Below are 13,187 nucleotides of genomic sequence, written 5' to 3' on the forward strand. Positions count from 1 at the left end.
ATATTCTCATCTAGAACTTCTGAACTTCTGTTCTCTGAAAAATATAGAGCCACAGATGCTATGTGTGAGTAATGAAAGGAAATGCTACTATTTTCTTTTTGCAGTTTGCAGAGAAGATACATAGATCTTTTAGACTACAAGTCAGTAAACTTTGCTTACGCAGCTGGCTCCATTCATTCTCTGAAGCCAATCACTTCCTCTGTGGTGGCTGATAAGAATTTAACAGTTTGAGGAGGTGGAGTGTCAGCATCCTTAGTGCTGACCACTTTCCCAGGCATATCAGTAGCCTCTGTCCATCACCCATGCTGGAAGCTACTTGGAAAAGGAGAAATAGAAATTGGGGAAGAGAAACAATGCATCATCATCCTGGCTGGAATGTACAGAAAACATTATGCTGTTTTCATCATGTGGATTCACTAGAGAAATGACCCCTTTTGATCAGCCAAGTAAAATCAAAAACTTGTTTATTTGCTGCCTGTGGCCCTCACGGCTGCTGAGGCTCTGGACTTGCAGGCGCCCGAGGACAAGGAGGAATCTGCTAGTGGGCACTGCCTGTGTGATCTACCTGGGATTCCTTGTCAGCCAGGTTGGTCATGTTTTACCGCAGCACAAAGGAGGACATCGAAAGATCAGTTCCAGGAGTCTCCAAGATGCAGCTCAAACTCCTTTTCTGGGCATCCCACTGGATGGCACCCTGTCACCACCCAATTTCCAGGAACCCCAGCTTGGTAGCAATGGGACCTTGCTGCCACCCAATGTAGTTTATATCACCCTGCGGTCCAAGCGCAGCAAGCCTGCCAACATCAGAGGCACAGTGAAGCCAAAGCGCAGAAAGAAAAATGCAATTCCTTTGTCCTATGGGCAGCGCTTTCCAAAAGCCACTTTTATGGGCTGGGAAGAGGCCTTTGCCCAACAGCCAGGGCAGGCCACACGTGCTGCAGGCACCAAGGGAGCAGCGGTCGCTCTGGAGGCAAGAAAGTACCAACTGGATGAACACGGGCATAAAGGAATGGCTATCAGGGAGAGAGGTCACCAGAGACCTGGGAGGATTTCTGGAGCTGTAAAGGCACAGCTCCAGCCTGAGGAAAGCAATATCAGGATTTACAGCGAGAGCCCTCCCTCATGGATGAGCAAAGATGACATCCTAAACATGCGCATGCTGGCAGACTCTCCCATAGAGAGCATTCAAGAAGTTCCTTCACAAAAAGCAGTCCTGGCAGTATTTGCAAGAGGTCCCAGCACTACAGGAACTGCTTGTAATCAGGGACACTGTGGAATTGTCAAAAGACCTCTTGACATGAGTGAGGTGTTTGCCTTTCATTTGGACAGGATCTTGGGGCTAAACAGGAGCTTACCTTCTGTGAGCCGGAGATCAGAGTTCTTCCAAGGTAACACATTTGTGTGGTTTTCAGCATTTGCAGGTGGGGTGCTGAGGTTTCCTTCCCGCTTGGTCTTAGCCATGGGGCAGCAGCAGCCACCCCCTTTAACTCCTGTGAGCCCGAGAACTAACCCTCTTGTTGCAGGGAAATAAAGCCAGTGTCTGTGTGTAACTTGTGCAGTGCAGTTATTCTGTCCAGAGGATGAATACCCCAAAGTTTGCTTCAAATATCATAGAGTTGCTGAGGGCAGTAAGAGTTTCCTAACACGAGTCTGGAACAAGAAAAAAGAGAAGGAGCAATCAGTAGATTGCATGACATTGTACAGACTGCCTGAAGTGAAACTGGTAAGAGATTCCAGAATCTCTGTGATTCAATGAGTATTTCTTATTTTTTAAAACAAACTTCTCATATTTTAGAATCGACTTTAATAAAATACTATTGGGACTTGTCACAAAAATCCATCTCTCAGGTAGTAGGAATGGGGTCACATAATCTACTCAGAGAGGTAGGGAACCTGCCTGCAGAAGTTTGAATCTTTCATGGCACTAATCCCCTTGGGAACTGAAAATTTTTAAAAAGTGCTTCCCTTTCTTCTGTTAAAGTTAAAACCCAAACTAGATTTCAGTGAATTCTGCTGTACATTTTGAGGTTTAGTACACACATCTGTAAATTATCCAAAGAAACACACATAGTAAATATCTCAATATTCCTGTTACATGATTAGTATAGAGTTTCCAATTAAAAAGTTGATTTTTAACCTTTAGTGAAATTAAAGTAGAATTCAGACATGTAACGTAAGCTAGAAGTCTACTTTAAAATTGCTACCTTCTTAAATATGTCTTCAGTATAAGTCCTGTTTTTGTAGTCACAAATCCAAAACGACTATGTTGCATTTTTAGTGAATCACTGCAAAAGTAGCTAGCTATGTTTTTGCTGTTCATTTCTTGCTTTGAAATCAGCTTATACCAAATAGTTTTATATCAATCTGCATTTCTTAAAGAGAAAAGTAATGCTAGGAAGATTTTCTAAAGTCTGACAGCAGGAAGACAACCTCGTGATTTCCAGTGTCTTCCTGCTTTGTAAACCTTCCCTTTGGCAGCCTGTACAACAATGGGAATGAATCTCTAGGAACAACATTTTGGAGGCTTCTGAATATTATTCATACTTGCAGAGCATGGAAGATACATTATGCCTATTTTATTTTTAGGAACAAGATCTATTGCTATAGAGCTGTCATAAGGCATTAAGCAGTTCGGATGGGGGAACTCTGCACAGTGTGGCTGCAGAGATGACAGTCTGCAAACCTCAGAAAATTGCTATTAGGCTAATTGTACATTGTGCTGCTCAGTGTCTGTCACCTTACAGTATGTTTTGGACTGTCTGGGACAGAGTGTGTCATTCTGCCCTCCAATTTTCTTTTCCTCATAACTGGCTAAGTTCCTATTGCAAGAGGAGTGTTGCTAGGTGATGAGAAGAGAAATAACTCTATTTTGGTCTCACTTCATTTTTTCCAGCTAAAGGCTGAACAGAGCATTTGGAACAGTGACTGCACCTTGTCTCTCATGATTTCTTTAGCCTGGAAATGTGTTGGTACTCAGATGCCTTGTAACTACTTGAGCTCTTTACTATTTATGTGCTTGTGTCTGGCATAATGTGAAAATATTTGTGGTAGGAAAATGAGCAAAAATATAATTCTTAAAAATAATATGAGGAATTAGCTCATTGAAATGATGTATATATGTTAAGATAGGTGAGCTCTGTAAAGTTTTTTACAGAGTGGCTTTTGTGAATCAGTTATTCACATGGGAAAGCAAGCAATGCAGGATTAGAGACTGCATGTGTGTTTGAATGTACACTATTTCTGGGCTGACATATCTCTCTCCCCGACACATCCCTTTAGCTTGCCTCAGTTGTGATGTGATCCAACAAGACATGTTTGATGTAGCATTAAAATCTTAAAAAATGGGCTTTTCAAAACTGTCATTCATTTTGTCAAAAGCAGTTTCAAAGAACTGCTTAGTAAATCCCTGTACAGTTTCTATTTCCCTTATTCCCACAGATCTGACACTGACTTTTTTTAAAGTCTAGCAAAATACTGTATTCAAGTTCCCTGTCTGCTGCCCTCACCTTCCCTTGTTAACTGTAAACATTTTTAAGCGTTAACCAAATTTTTTTGTGGCTTGTCTAATTTTTCCATCATCCATCCTGCATGGAAAAATCACGTATGGTAACTCTTTCTCTCATACTTTTACAATGAATTGACTGAATATGAAAAGCCTCAGTAGTATAGGTAGGAAAAGCCCTTTTGAGCTGGGCATAAAAGTCTAAAAGAGCATTATTTTGTGCATACACAAGCAGTCATTCATTGCTTCCATTGCTACCTACAATATGTGAAAAATATCTCCTATAAAAAAGGAAGGACAATCCTGTAAAACACCAAGAAATAATCATAAAATTGAGTCTATTGTGGAATAAATGAAGGCTGACTCTTATGTGTCTTGAGTTTTGGGATGGTCACATTAATACTACAGCGCTAAGGTACTTAATTATTTCATAACCTTAACCTGAGGAATATGGGGCATAAGTGACCTTGCTTGGTGTTGCAGCCCTACCTACCTTAATGATCTTTGCACAGGAGCTAAGTTAAATGCCTGCATGTGTGGCCTCCAGCTCAGCAACTGCATGTGCTGGCTGGGACAGTGGCAGTGTTTTTTAGGCTTGAGCTAGAGCTGGAGTTTGTGGGCTAGGGCAGGCTGGCTTCTCTGTCTCAGCTGACAGGTGAAAGGATAGTGCTCTGGCTCCTTGGATAGTAGCAGTGAGGCTTTGTTCAGATTTGGTACAATAGCTGTTGCTGTGCAGTTTTGTTGCACCTCTTGCTGAGGGACTGAACTATGTGTGCTGATGACTGCTTCTCTTCCCTTCTGGTTTTCTGATATCCCAAGTCTGACTTAAGAGAATAATAAGCACTGGTGTACTCAATCTGCTATTTGACCAGAGCCTCCTGTTTTCCCCCCCAAACTTGCAAGAAACTCTTCCTTTGAGTAACACCTTTCATGGTTGGTTTAGTGCAAATAGATGAATGACATGATAGCTCCAGTGGTTGCACTTGTTTTGCTTTACTGGCCTCTGCATGACTAAAAAAGGTGTGCCAGTTTTTTTCTGTGTTATACCCTGTGCTATCAGCCTGCTCTTGCCATCCCATCAAAAATTATGCAATATGTACCACCAATGTCAGGGCAAAGAATAAAAACCTAACACTGCTTTATGCATTCAGAGTGCTCTAAAATACTTTCACATAGTGCTGTACCTCTCAAAGGGTTATGAGAGGCATATTTCCATTTTCTGTTGGGTAGAGAAGGTAATGTACAAGCAATAATCCAGTCCATAGTCTAGAGAGCAACTAATGCGCATTTCATGCATTCCTTAATAATGACATCCATGTGAGCAGAGGGCAGAACATTGCAATGAGGTGCATAGGGAAGAAAGAAAAATAAATGGCCTAACTTCTCTCTGCTTTCTGCTTCTGTTCCTTATATTTTCCCTAAATACTTAAATTCTCAAAATTATTCTCTGTATGCCGGTCCCTCTCATTTTCCACACTAAATTATCCTTTCTTGCTAATACATGGACAACTGCACTCTTCTTGCAGATGTGGCAGTGTTGAGATGTACTGCCTTTCAGTGAACAATGGTGAGTTTGAGAATGGGCTTTAACTACCTCATGAAATATTTTCTGGTTTTAGTGTTGATCTTCTGGGCATGTTTGAAAATATTTTCTTTCGAGGAAGTTAGAAAAAGTGCTGTAGCTATAAGTCAGAGCACAAGAGGAGAGAAATGTTTGCAAGAGCAAAATGTGGTTCCTAACCACATGAAGTTCAGAAGCATGCAGTTTATTTTCGAAGTGTTGTGGGGTGTGGAAATCTAAGATGATGCCTGTGTTGAAGAAGCCATGCAGTGATACGTCAGCGAGCGGCACATGAAGCAGTTAGAGTACCTTGAGGTGGTCTAGTCTCAGCAGTCTGAGGTTTCATCTGTGTTAGCTTATTCAACTTAGCTAAGACATTTTTAGAAATGTTCAAAATGTTTAGAAATGCTTAAAAATGTATATGAATTACTAGGAAGATGGCTTCAGCATGAGTTTTGAAAAACCTTTTCCATACAATTTTGAAGATTGCCTTTGGACAGTTTAGTAGGTATATAGGTCTAAAATGACAGATAAAAATAAAATGAACCCAATCAGCTCTGGGTGAGATCAGTGCAGTGCAGCTGCAGCAACAGAAAAGCAGTACCCCTATGTAAAGCTGACAAGGAAAAAAGCATGTACAGAATACATTGGACTTTTTCTGAAATGTGCTTCACCTTCCTGGTTGTGGCCTTAGGTCTCCACTGCTGAGGTAACTTCAGCCTAATCCTAATGAGGTTTGTATCAGAAAAGCTCCACTGATTTGATTGGGGTCATGCCAATTCATGCAGTTGTGAATGAAACCCCTTATCTGCTTTAATTCAGCATCTTCATGTTTTTCCTGCAAGTGTCAAAAATTTGAATCACAGCTCTTTACTGAAGCTGCTGTTTCATATTCCTGTAATCCAATTTATATTACAGAGTTGAAAGATTTTTTTTTTTTTGGATCATCTTTTCTGCTCCCATTTCCTTTGAAATGCAAACATTTCCTGTATTTAACCTTAGTCTTTTAAAAATGTTTTTGTATCCTAATGGAAACTGGCATGATATTATTCATAGTTTTCAAGTATTTATATTACTATTGTTTATCATGTCCTTTTTGGGTAGACAGGAGATGTTTATTTTCTTAGAAAACTGTTTATGTATTTGATTTGTGGAAGAATTAATGAACAGTTACGTAAGTTGTTACTGGAGATATAAAAATAATAGATCAGATTTGGTCCTTATGAAAGCTGTCCTTTTTTTTTTTTGGTGACAATTCCCAATTTCCCAGTGCTTAGATAGACATTCTCCAAACTTTCTTGGAAAAGAAACCTAACTCATAGTTGATCTAACTTGGGTAAAGTCATCTACAGTGCAGGAGATAGAGCAAGAGTGAGAGAGTTGGAGGAATGGGTAGGATTTCCCAAATAAGTTACCTAAATACTTATTCAGACACCTCAGTAGAGGAGAAGCCTGATTTTCAGGAGTGCTCAGCTCATTTTTTCAGTGGAGGAGAGTGTGGAACATGGTGCTAATAAAGGTAATACTGATCATAAATAAAGAATTATTGATGTTCCTTATGGAAAGACACCTTCTAAGTTTCTAAGGAAACACTGGGCACCTGTGAGGGAAGTTAAAGAGGTGATAGTTGGGTTGACTTGGCTTTGGAAGGACTACTTTGTATGTGCAGGCCATGGCAGAGAGAAGATCAGGGATATTCTGGTTTGGAAAGGAGCTGGCTTTTCCCTTGGGCTGGATTGCATGCAGGGCCCGTCTGTCATGCTTGTTTGGTGAATGGGAGATGGAACTTTGCACATGTTTCAGTGCTAGGTACAGGCAAAGATCATTTCTTATCTGTTGTTTTGCAACAGTCAGCATCCTTTGAACAAGTTGCTTTTTTGATTCAGCTCTATGGAGATTGTTTTTCACAGTCCTGGCTGCTTACAAATGGAGCATTGACATTGGCAGCTTTTACCCTGCTGTTGGCACTGACACCTGTTTTCCATGGGCTATTTTCTGTCTGGTTTGCTTCTGAAGAAGGTGGCCTGGACCTCTTGCCTTCATGTGTTTCTAAAAGCTTTTTTGCAGATCTGTCTCTGTTTCCCTGGGCATGTGGAAGACAAAGAGACAATTTAGGCTGCACTTAACTATGCAATAAATTGTGCAATAGTGCAGACTAAGTTCAATGAACTTCAAGATGAATATGAATAATTTTTAAAACTTTATATGTGTTACAACACTTTTTAGTAAACAGCACTTAAGCTTTGCAGTTAAATGGTCCTTCCTCTCTCTACTAAGGCATATTTTGATCTTCTGTCTACACACCCTAAAATATAAAGGATTTCTTTGTTTTAATGTGTACAGGCCATGGTCAGTCCTGGGTCCTTAGCAGTTTAAGCAGCAGTAGCATTGCATCAGGAATAAAAGGAGAATTTTGTAATAAGATAGATCTGTCTGTTCCTTGATGCTGTGTGAAATATATTTATCAGTTTTCATACTGGAGAAGCTTATTTTAAATTCTTTGATGAGATTTATTCTCACGGTGAAGCTGAACACTAGAATTCACCAAAGAGAAGTCCTCTGTGTTTGTTTCAGGGAAAAGGAGAATATTCTTTACACAGAAGAACTAAATTTGGCTAAAATATCTGCTATACAAAACAGATCTCATATCTAGGTAAAAAGCCCCAAACTTGTCAAGTTGTTCATTCATGCTATGCTCATTCTCTAGTACTCTCATATATCCTTTCAGAGCTGTGGAGTAATGCATTATAGGTTTAAAATACTAAAAATAACAAAATAAATCCACTTTGAGTATAGGATTTGTGGTGTCTCTATGTCCGTTATGCAAAAAAAAACCCCTTTGACATAAGTTTCCAGCTCTTGAAAATCAGCAATTCACTGGAATCAGAAGGAAATTACATTGTTGATTCACAGTGGCATTGTAGGCTTTTAACCTACCTAGAAACTAGAAGCTTTTTAATAGTTTGGTTTAGTATATGATTTTGTACATTAATCTCTTGCTTCAAACAAAGAAAGTCTTCCATACATTGAAGGCATTTATGCCTATGTTTCCTGTCCTGTGGTGGCTGCTTGTGGATGTAGGATAAGACCGCATTAACCAAAGAATGTCAAGATATTAGTCCCTGGCTGGTTCTCCTTCCAGATCTGTGAAATGGTACGTTTTCTAATGCTTAGGCAATGTCTAAAGTAGAATCAAATAAAACTGATAGTATTGCACTATACTAATGGTATTTTTTCCCTTTTTTCAGGTGGTCAGGCCTGTCCTGTTATTCTCTGGGATTCCTCACTGAGTCCAACAGATAATAGTACCCATTCTTCAGTGAGGTTAACATGGGGACAATATCAGCAGCTATTGAAGAAGAAATGCTGGCAGAATGGTAAAGTTCCCAAAGCTGAGTGGGGCTGTACTGAAATTCATCATCATGAATGGTCCAAGATGGCACTCTTTGATTTTCTGTTGCAGGTAAAATGTTTCATGAACACAACTATTTGCCTCATAAGTCATGTGATCAAACATAGGATTTTGAGAAATAGTAATTTTAGTGTGCTTCTTTTTTAAATGGGAAAGAGAGGTATTTGCATAGTTTGAAATTATTTCTGATAATTTCTTACGATTGAAATATCCAAAATGCAGCTTATAATTAGGCAGGAAACCTAACTGACTCATTTCTTTTTAAAGAGGAAGCAAAGGCTTTTGCCTTGATTTATTTCATATTGAGTCAGGCATACTGTTTCTCCTTCACTCCTTGTTTCTCCAAACAGAGAGCTTGACTGTGTTCACAACTGTAAATCTCTGTTTACTCTGTGGTCCTTCCTGCACCTCCCCAGCCCCAAGAGGTGACTGAAGTGGTTTTGGTGAGCTGCAATCTGGAGCAAGGTAACAGTTGTAGTGGATAATTTTTCCTTTTTTTTTAAAAAACCTCTAGACAGTGACTTAGTAAAGAAGGAGTAGAGCAGTGACTGATGAATGATAAATCTGCTGTTCTATTATTCAGAAAGAGGGGTTGGTTAAAATAAGATACAACAGGATTGCACTTCACATGACAGGAGACAAATTACTCTTGTACTAATAGCTGGTATCAGAGGGATTTATATCTCTGGTTGCCTACCAGACAAGAACATGCATTCCAGAAAGTGAGTGAAAGTGACTCTCATAGTTCCTAAAGAATACAGTTTTATCTACGTGCTCTCCAAGTTTATCAGCAGCAGAATATGAAAATTTGAAAACAAAAAAAAGCGCCAAGAAATGGTTCAATATTAAAAATATAATAGCTTTGCTTCATGAGTCATTCAGAAATAAAAAATAATGGTGAAAAGTATTCTCTGTTAAGCATAATTCCTTCAGAAGAATAGGTTTGGCACTTCTAATCGATCTTCCTAATCTCTGGTTCCAAATGCTGTAAAACATAGGAGCAGGATATAAAATGCATATAGTTGACGTTTACTTGCCTCCTGCAAGAACTCAAGCAAAATGAATTCTTTAATTTTGGGGGTTTGGACCTCTTAGGTGCATAAATGTATGACAGAAAATTCTGCCGAACTCTGCATCAATTCCAGAGTGTTCCATCATTATGTCTTAGCACTGAAATGTGCAAGATATTGTGAAGAAGCTGTCTGTAAAAACAAGATTTCTTTGTCTATTTAATGCATGCAGAGAAATGCAAAGGAATGGGGTCTATACATCAAAGGAGTCTTTCTGGAAGGACCCTGCTTTACTTTTTACCTTTGGATGAATTGAGTAAGAGATCCCAGGAGAGAGAACACTGGAAGCAAGAGGGGCTCGACAGCCTTCAGATAATGAATGCTGCTCATGAAAGGAGAAAGAGGAAGAGAAGTCTGTTCCTTTCCTCAGGATTTTGGTGTTTGGAAACAAACACTGTCAACAATTCAACTAGAAATAGAACTACATATTAAAAACCCAAACAAAATCAAAACAATCCAAATTCTCAGACTTTAATTTGATTAAAGAGTTGACCTTTTTATTTCAACATGCAACAGAATTCAGCATAAGGTTGGGTCCAAATTTTGCTGGGAAGTTACAAAAATAAAATTATAATTTTAGAAGGCTTATGTGAACAGTAATTCTTTTATGGTTAAAGGACAGAAAAATGATTGACCTTTGATGAGCTACTCATCAGGTCTTATATGCATTAGACCAGACCTCCGGTCTCTAAACATCTGTTAGCAGGAGCAGGTCTGCTGTCTGGGAAGATGAGCTGGAGCCAAAGGCTGCTCTAGGACAGGCAGGGTCAGCAGCAGGAGAGGCAGGCCACCAGGAAGGACGGTGAAAGCCACAGGCCCCATTTGTAGCCCTGTGAGCATCAGGCTTAGGCAAGACAGCTGCAAGACTGACAGGCAGGAACCTCAACCAACAACCCGGGAACATGCAGCACAAAACACCCCCCCACACCCCCTCCTCTAAAGGACTCAGAGGAGGGCTGAGCTGCCTGAGCTTAAAGGGGGCTCCTGTGCCCAGGGGCAAAGTCCAAGGTGAGACTTTTAAGGGCAATCCAGGCCAATTTGTGTGATCAGGGCTGTAGCAATGTTGAATATTTACTCTCATCTACTCTCAAGGGGTAGCAGCACTTTCAAGGAGTGATTTATCCTTCCTATATTAGATGGTTATCCTAAAATGGCATCCATTGCTCTGGATGTGCCTTCTTCTTGTCATTGTTTATGAAAGGGAACAGAAACGACCAAGTCAAAAGACATGCCTAACATTTACACCACCAAAATTAGTCCAGATTTATGTATTCTTTCCAGCTAAGTGCTGTGTGATGAATAATCGAGGTTTTGCATGGGAAAAAATAGTGTAGACCATCATGTCATAAAAGTATATACCACAGGGAGGCTGCTCTGTGGTTATAAATACACTGTTCTTACAGTGTAAGAACAATTTTATAGCTTTTGATGTTTTTTTGTGCCCCTCACTGGTCTTTCCAGTTATTTTGAGTACTGTTAGCCTAATAGATCCCACAAAATGAAGATCCTCTATGTGTGTCAGACTGTGCAATTTCTATTGTTCTCCAGCAGAGAAAATGTAAAAAAAGAAGCAAGCTTCTGACAAAGAAAATTGAATTGTATTCACTGTTACACAGTGGTATTGTTCCATTATTTTCAAAGAATTTCTACTGACATAATAGATCATGGCTATAAAATGGATAAAATATACAGTCTGAGAAACTGCTTTTAGCAGTACCTGAGGTGTGAGGAGCAGGTCTTCAATGCCGTTTCACTGTTTTTAATTACACTTGTCCTGAGCTTGCTTTCCTGTCAGCTGGGTAAGAGGGCAATGTCTTACAGTGACACTTTGCCCCAATTACTTTGGTATTGTTTTCACTTGGCACTCTGCTCTACTTTGTTTTAGATCTATAATCGACTAGACAGAAATTGTTGTGGATTCAAACCTCTCAAGGAGGATTCCTGCATGCAGCAAGGACTGAAGCTGAAATGCAATGATCAGGATGCTGTTGAGCTGACACACATCGTTCAGAGAAGGCATGATCAAAGGCACTTGGCCTTTATAGACAATAAGGGTTTCTTTGACAGAAATGAGGACAATCTTGACTTCAAAATATTGCAAGGAATCAATGAGTAAGTTTTAAATAATCAATTTTGTAAAAGGATTATTAATTTCTTCCCAGTTTGAGACACTAAACTACTGGAATAGTTGTCATTGGCCCATTGACAGGATGTATCTAAAAATGTATGAGTAATCCCACAGCTGTAAAAGACACAATTAACATACATATGATTAGGCATGCATGGACTTCCTTTGCTGAGTTGCAGCCTATATTCTTAGAATTGATTGCTAAACCACAACATAAATACTGCAATTCAGAGTAATGGGAAAAACTGATGAATTTCTTTGTGCTTTTCCAGATTCCCTGCATCGGCAGTTTCAGTGCTGAGGAGCCAGCGTCTACGTGAGAAGTTGCTCCAGTCTTTGTTCCTTGACAAAATATACTGGGAGAGCCAAGGAGGCAGAAAAGGAATTGAAAAGCTTATTGATGTAATAGAAAGGAGGTCCAAAATTCTTCTTACCTATATAAATGCACATGGAGCCAAAGTATTGCCCATGAATGAATGAAACAGTCTTGTTTCCATCTGAAAGAAAGTCTTTAAATTTTTTTTTTAAATTTCTGTTTTATGGGGCAGAAACTGATGGTAAAATTGATTTAATTCATAGCATTTTTTTCCCAAACTTTCAAGTTGACTTTTAAATGAGAAATCTTACATGGTTTGAAAGCAACATTTAAGTGTCAGCTGCAGCTCAACACAGTGTAGTCTCTTCTATGTCACCAGTGAAATGCAAAATAGCCAAATAATAATGTGCAGTAATATGTAGGTACCATGAACACTCTATTGAAGTGTTTGTAAATTAGCAGCAGGATTTTCAGTACATTAGGCTGGATTGCTCTTACTTCCCTCATTGAAGTCAGTAGATTTTATTGCAAGTTTATATGGGAAAAGAGATGTGTAAGCACTTGATACATTGATGACACTAGCTGAAACATATATAGTACAGGAATTTTTTCTTTTATTAGGTATTCTAAAATGCCAACATTTCCTAGGGCTTCTTTTACTTTGTTTTATTTTGATCTTTTGAAATATGAGAACTAAATTCAACTCTTTCAGATGCAGGAGTGTTTGCACTGGACATGAGGGAATCTTAAAAACAGGGTGAATATGGCTTTAGCAATAATAATTATTTTGACAAATTCAGTTTTTACTTGTCCAGTATGGAGTACAATTCATCATGAGCCACTCATTGCAATGTATTATTTTCAATGCAGGTGTTCTTATGGGCGGTGGGTGATCTGATCTATTTTCTGTCTATTGAGTAACTGTGTATTTAAGAAAAAAAAAAGCTTTTTCTTTGTGTGAATATGCTGCTAAATAAGTACATGTTTTGTTTTTGCAAAATTCTTTACAGTATTTTTTGAGGATATTATCAAAAAAGCAGACCTCCTAACAAGACTGGTGTTAAACCCAGCAGAGGAAATGTTTATTCTGTATGCTCAGCTCTAGCCAGCAATTCAAACTTGGGTTTCCATTAAGATTGACCACTGTGGAATGATGATTGTAACTGAGAACTTGCCCCAAGTGTTCCCACAAGCGTGG

The 13,187-nt window shown here is 39.2% G+C and overlaps 1 protein-coding gene across 1 annotated transcript; it reads left to right on the top strand.

Moving 5' to 3' along the window:
• Nucleotides 1–391: 391 nt before the first annotated feature.
• On the top strand, nucleotides 392–12,493 carry GASK1B (golgi associated kinase 1B; the record flags this gene model as incomplete). The annotated part of the gene is made up of 4 exons (XM_084204968.1): nucleotides 392–1,388; nucleotides 8,312–8,526; nucleotides 11,431–11,657; nucleotides 11,946–12,493. 4 exons carry the CDS (start codon nucleotides 392–394, stop codon nucleotides 12,151–12,153), a joined length of 1,647 nt encoding a protein of 548 aa, XP_084061094.1. The 3' UTR covers nucleotides 12,154–12,493.
• Between the last annotated feature and the right edge of the window lie 694 nt (nucleotides 12,494–13,187).

Source organism: Fringilla coelebs, assembly GCF_963513975.1.
Source record: "Fringilla coelebs genome assembly, chromosome: 4".
NCBI classification, from domain to species: Eukaryota; Metazoa; Chordata; class Aves; order Passeriformes; family Fringillidae; genus Fringilla; species Fringilla coelebs.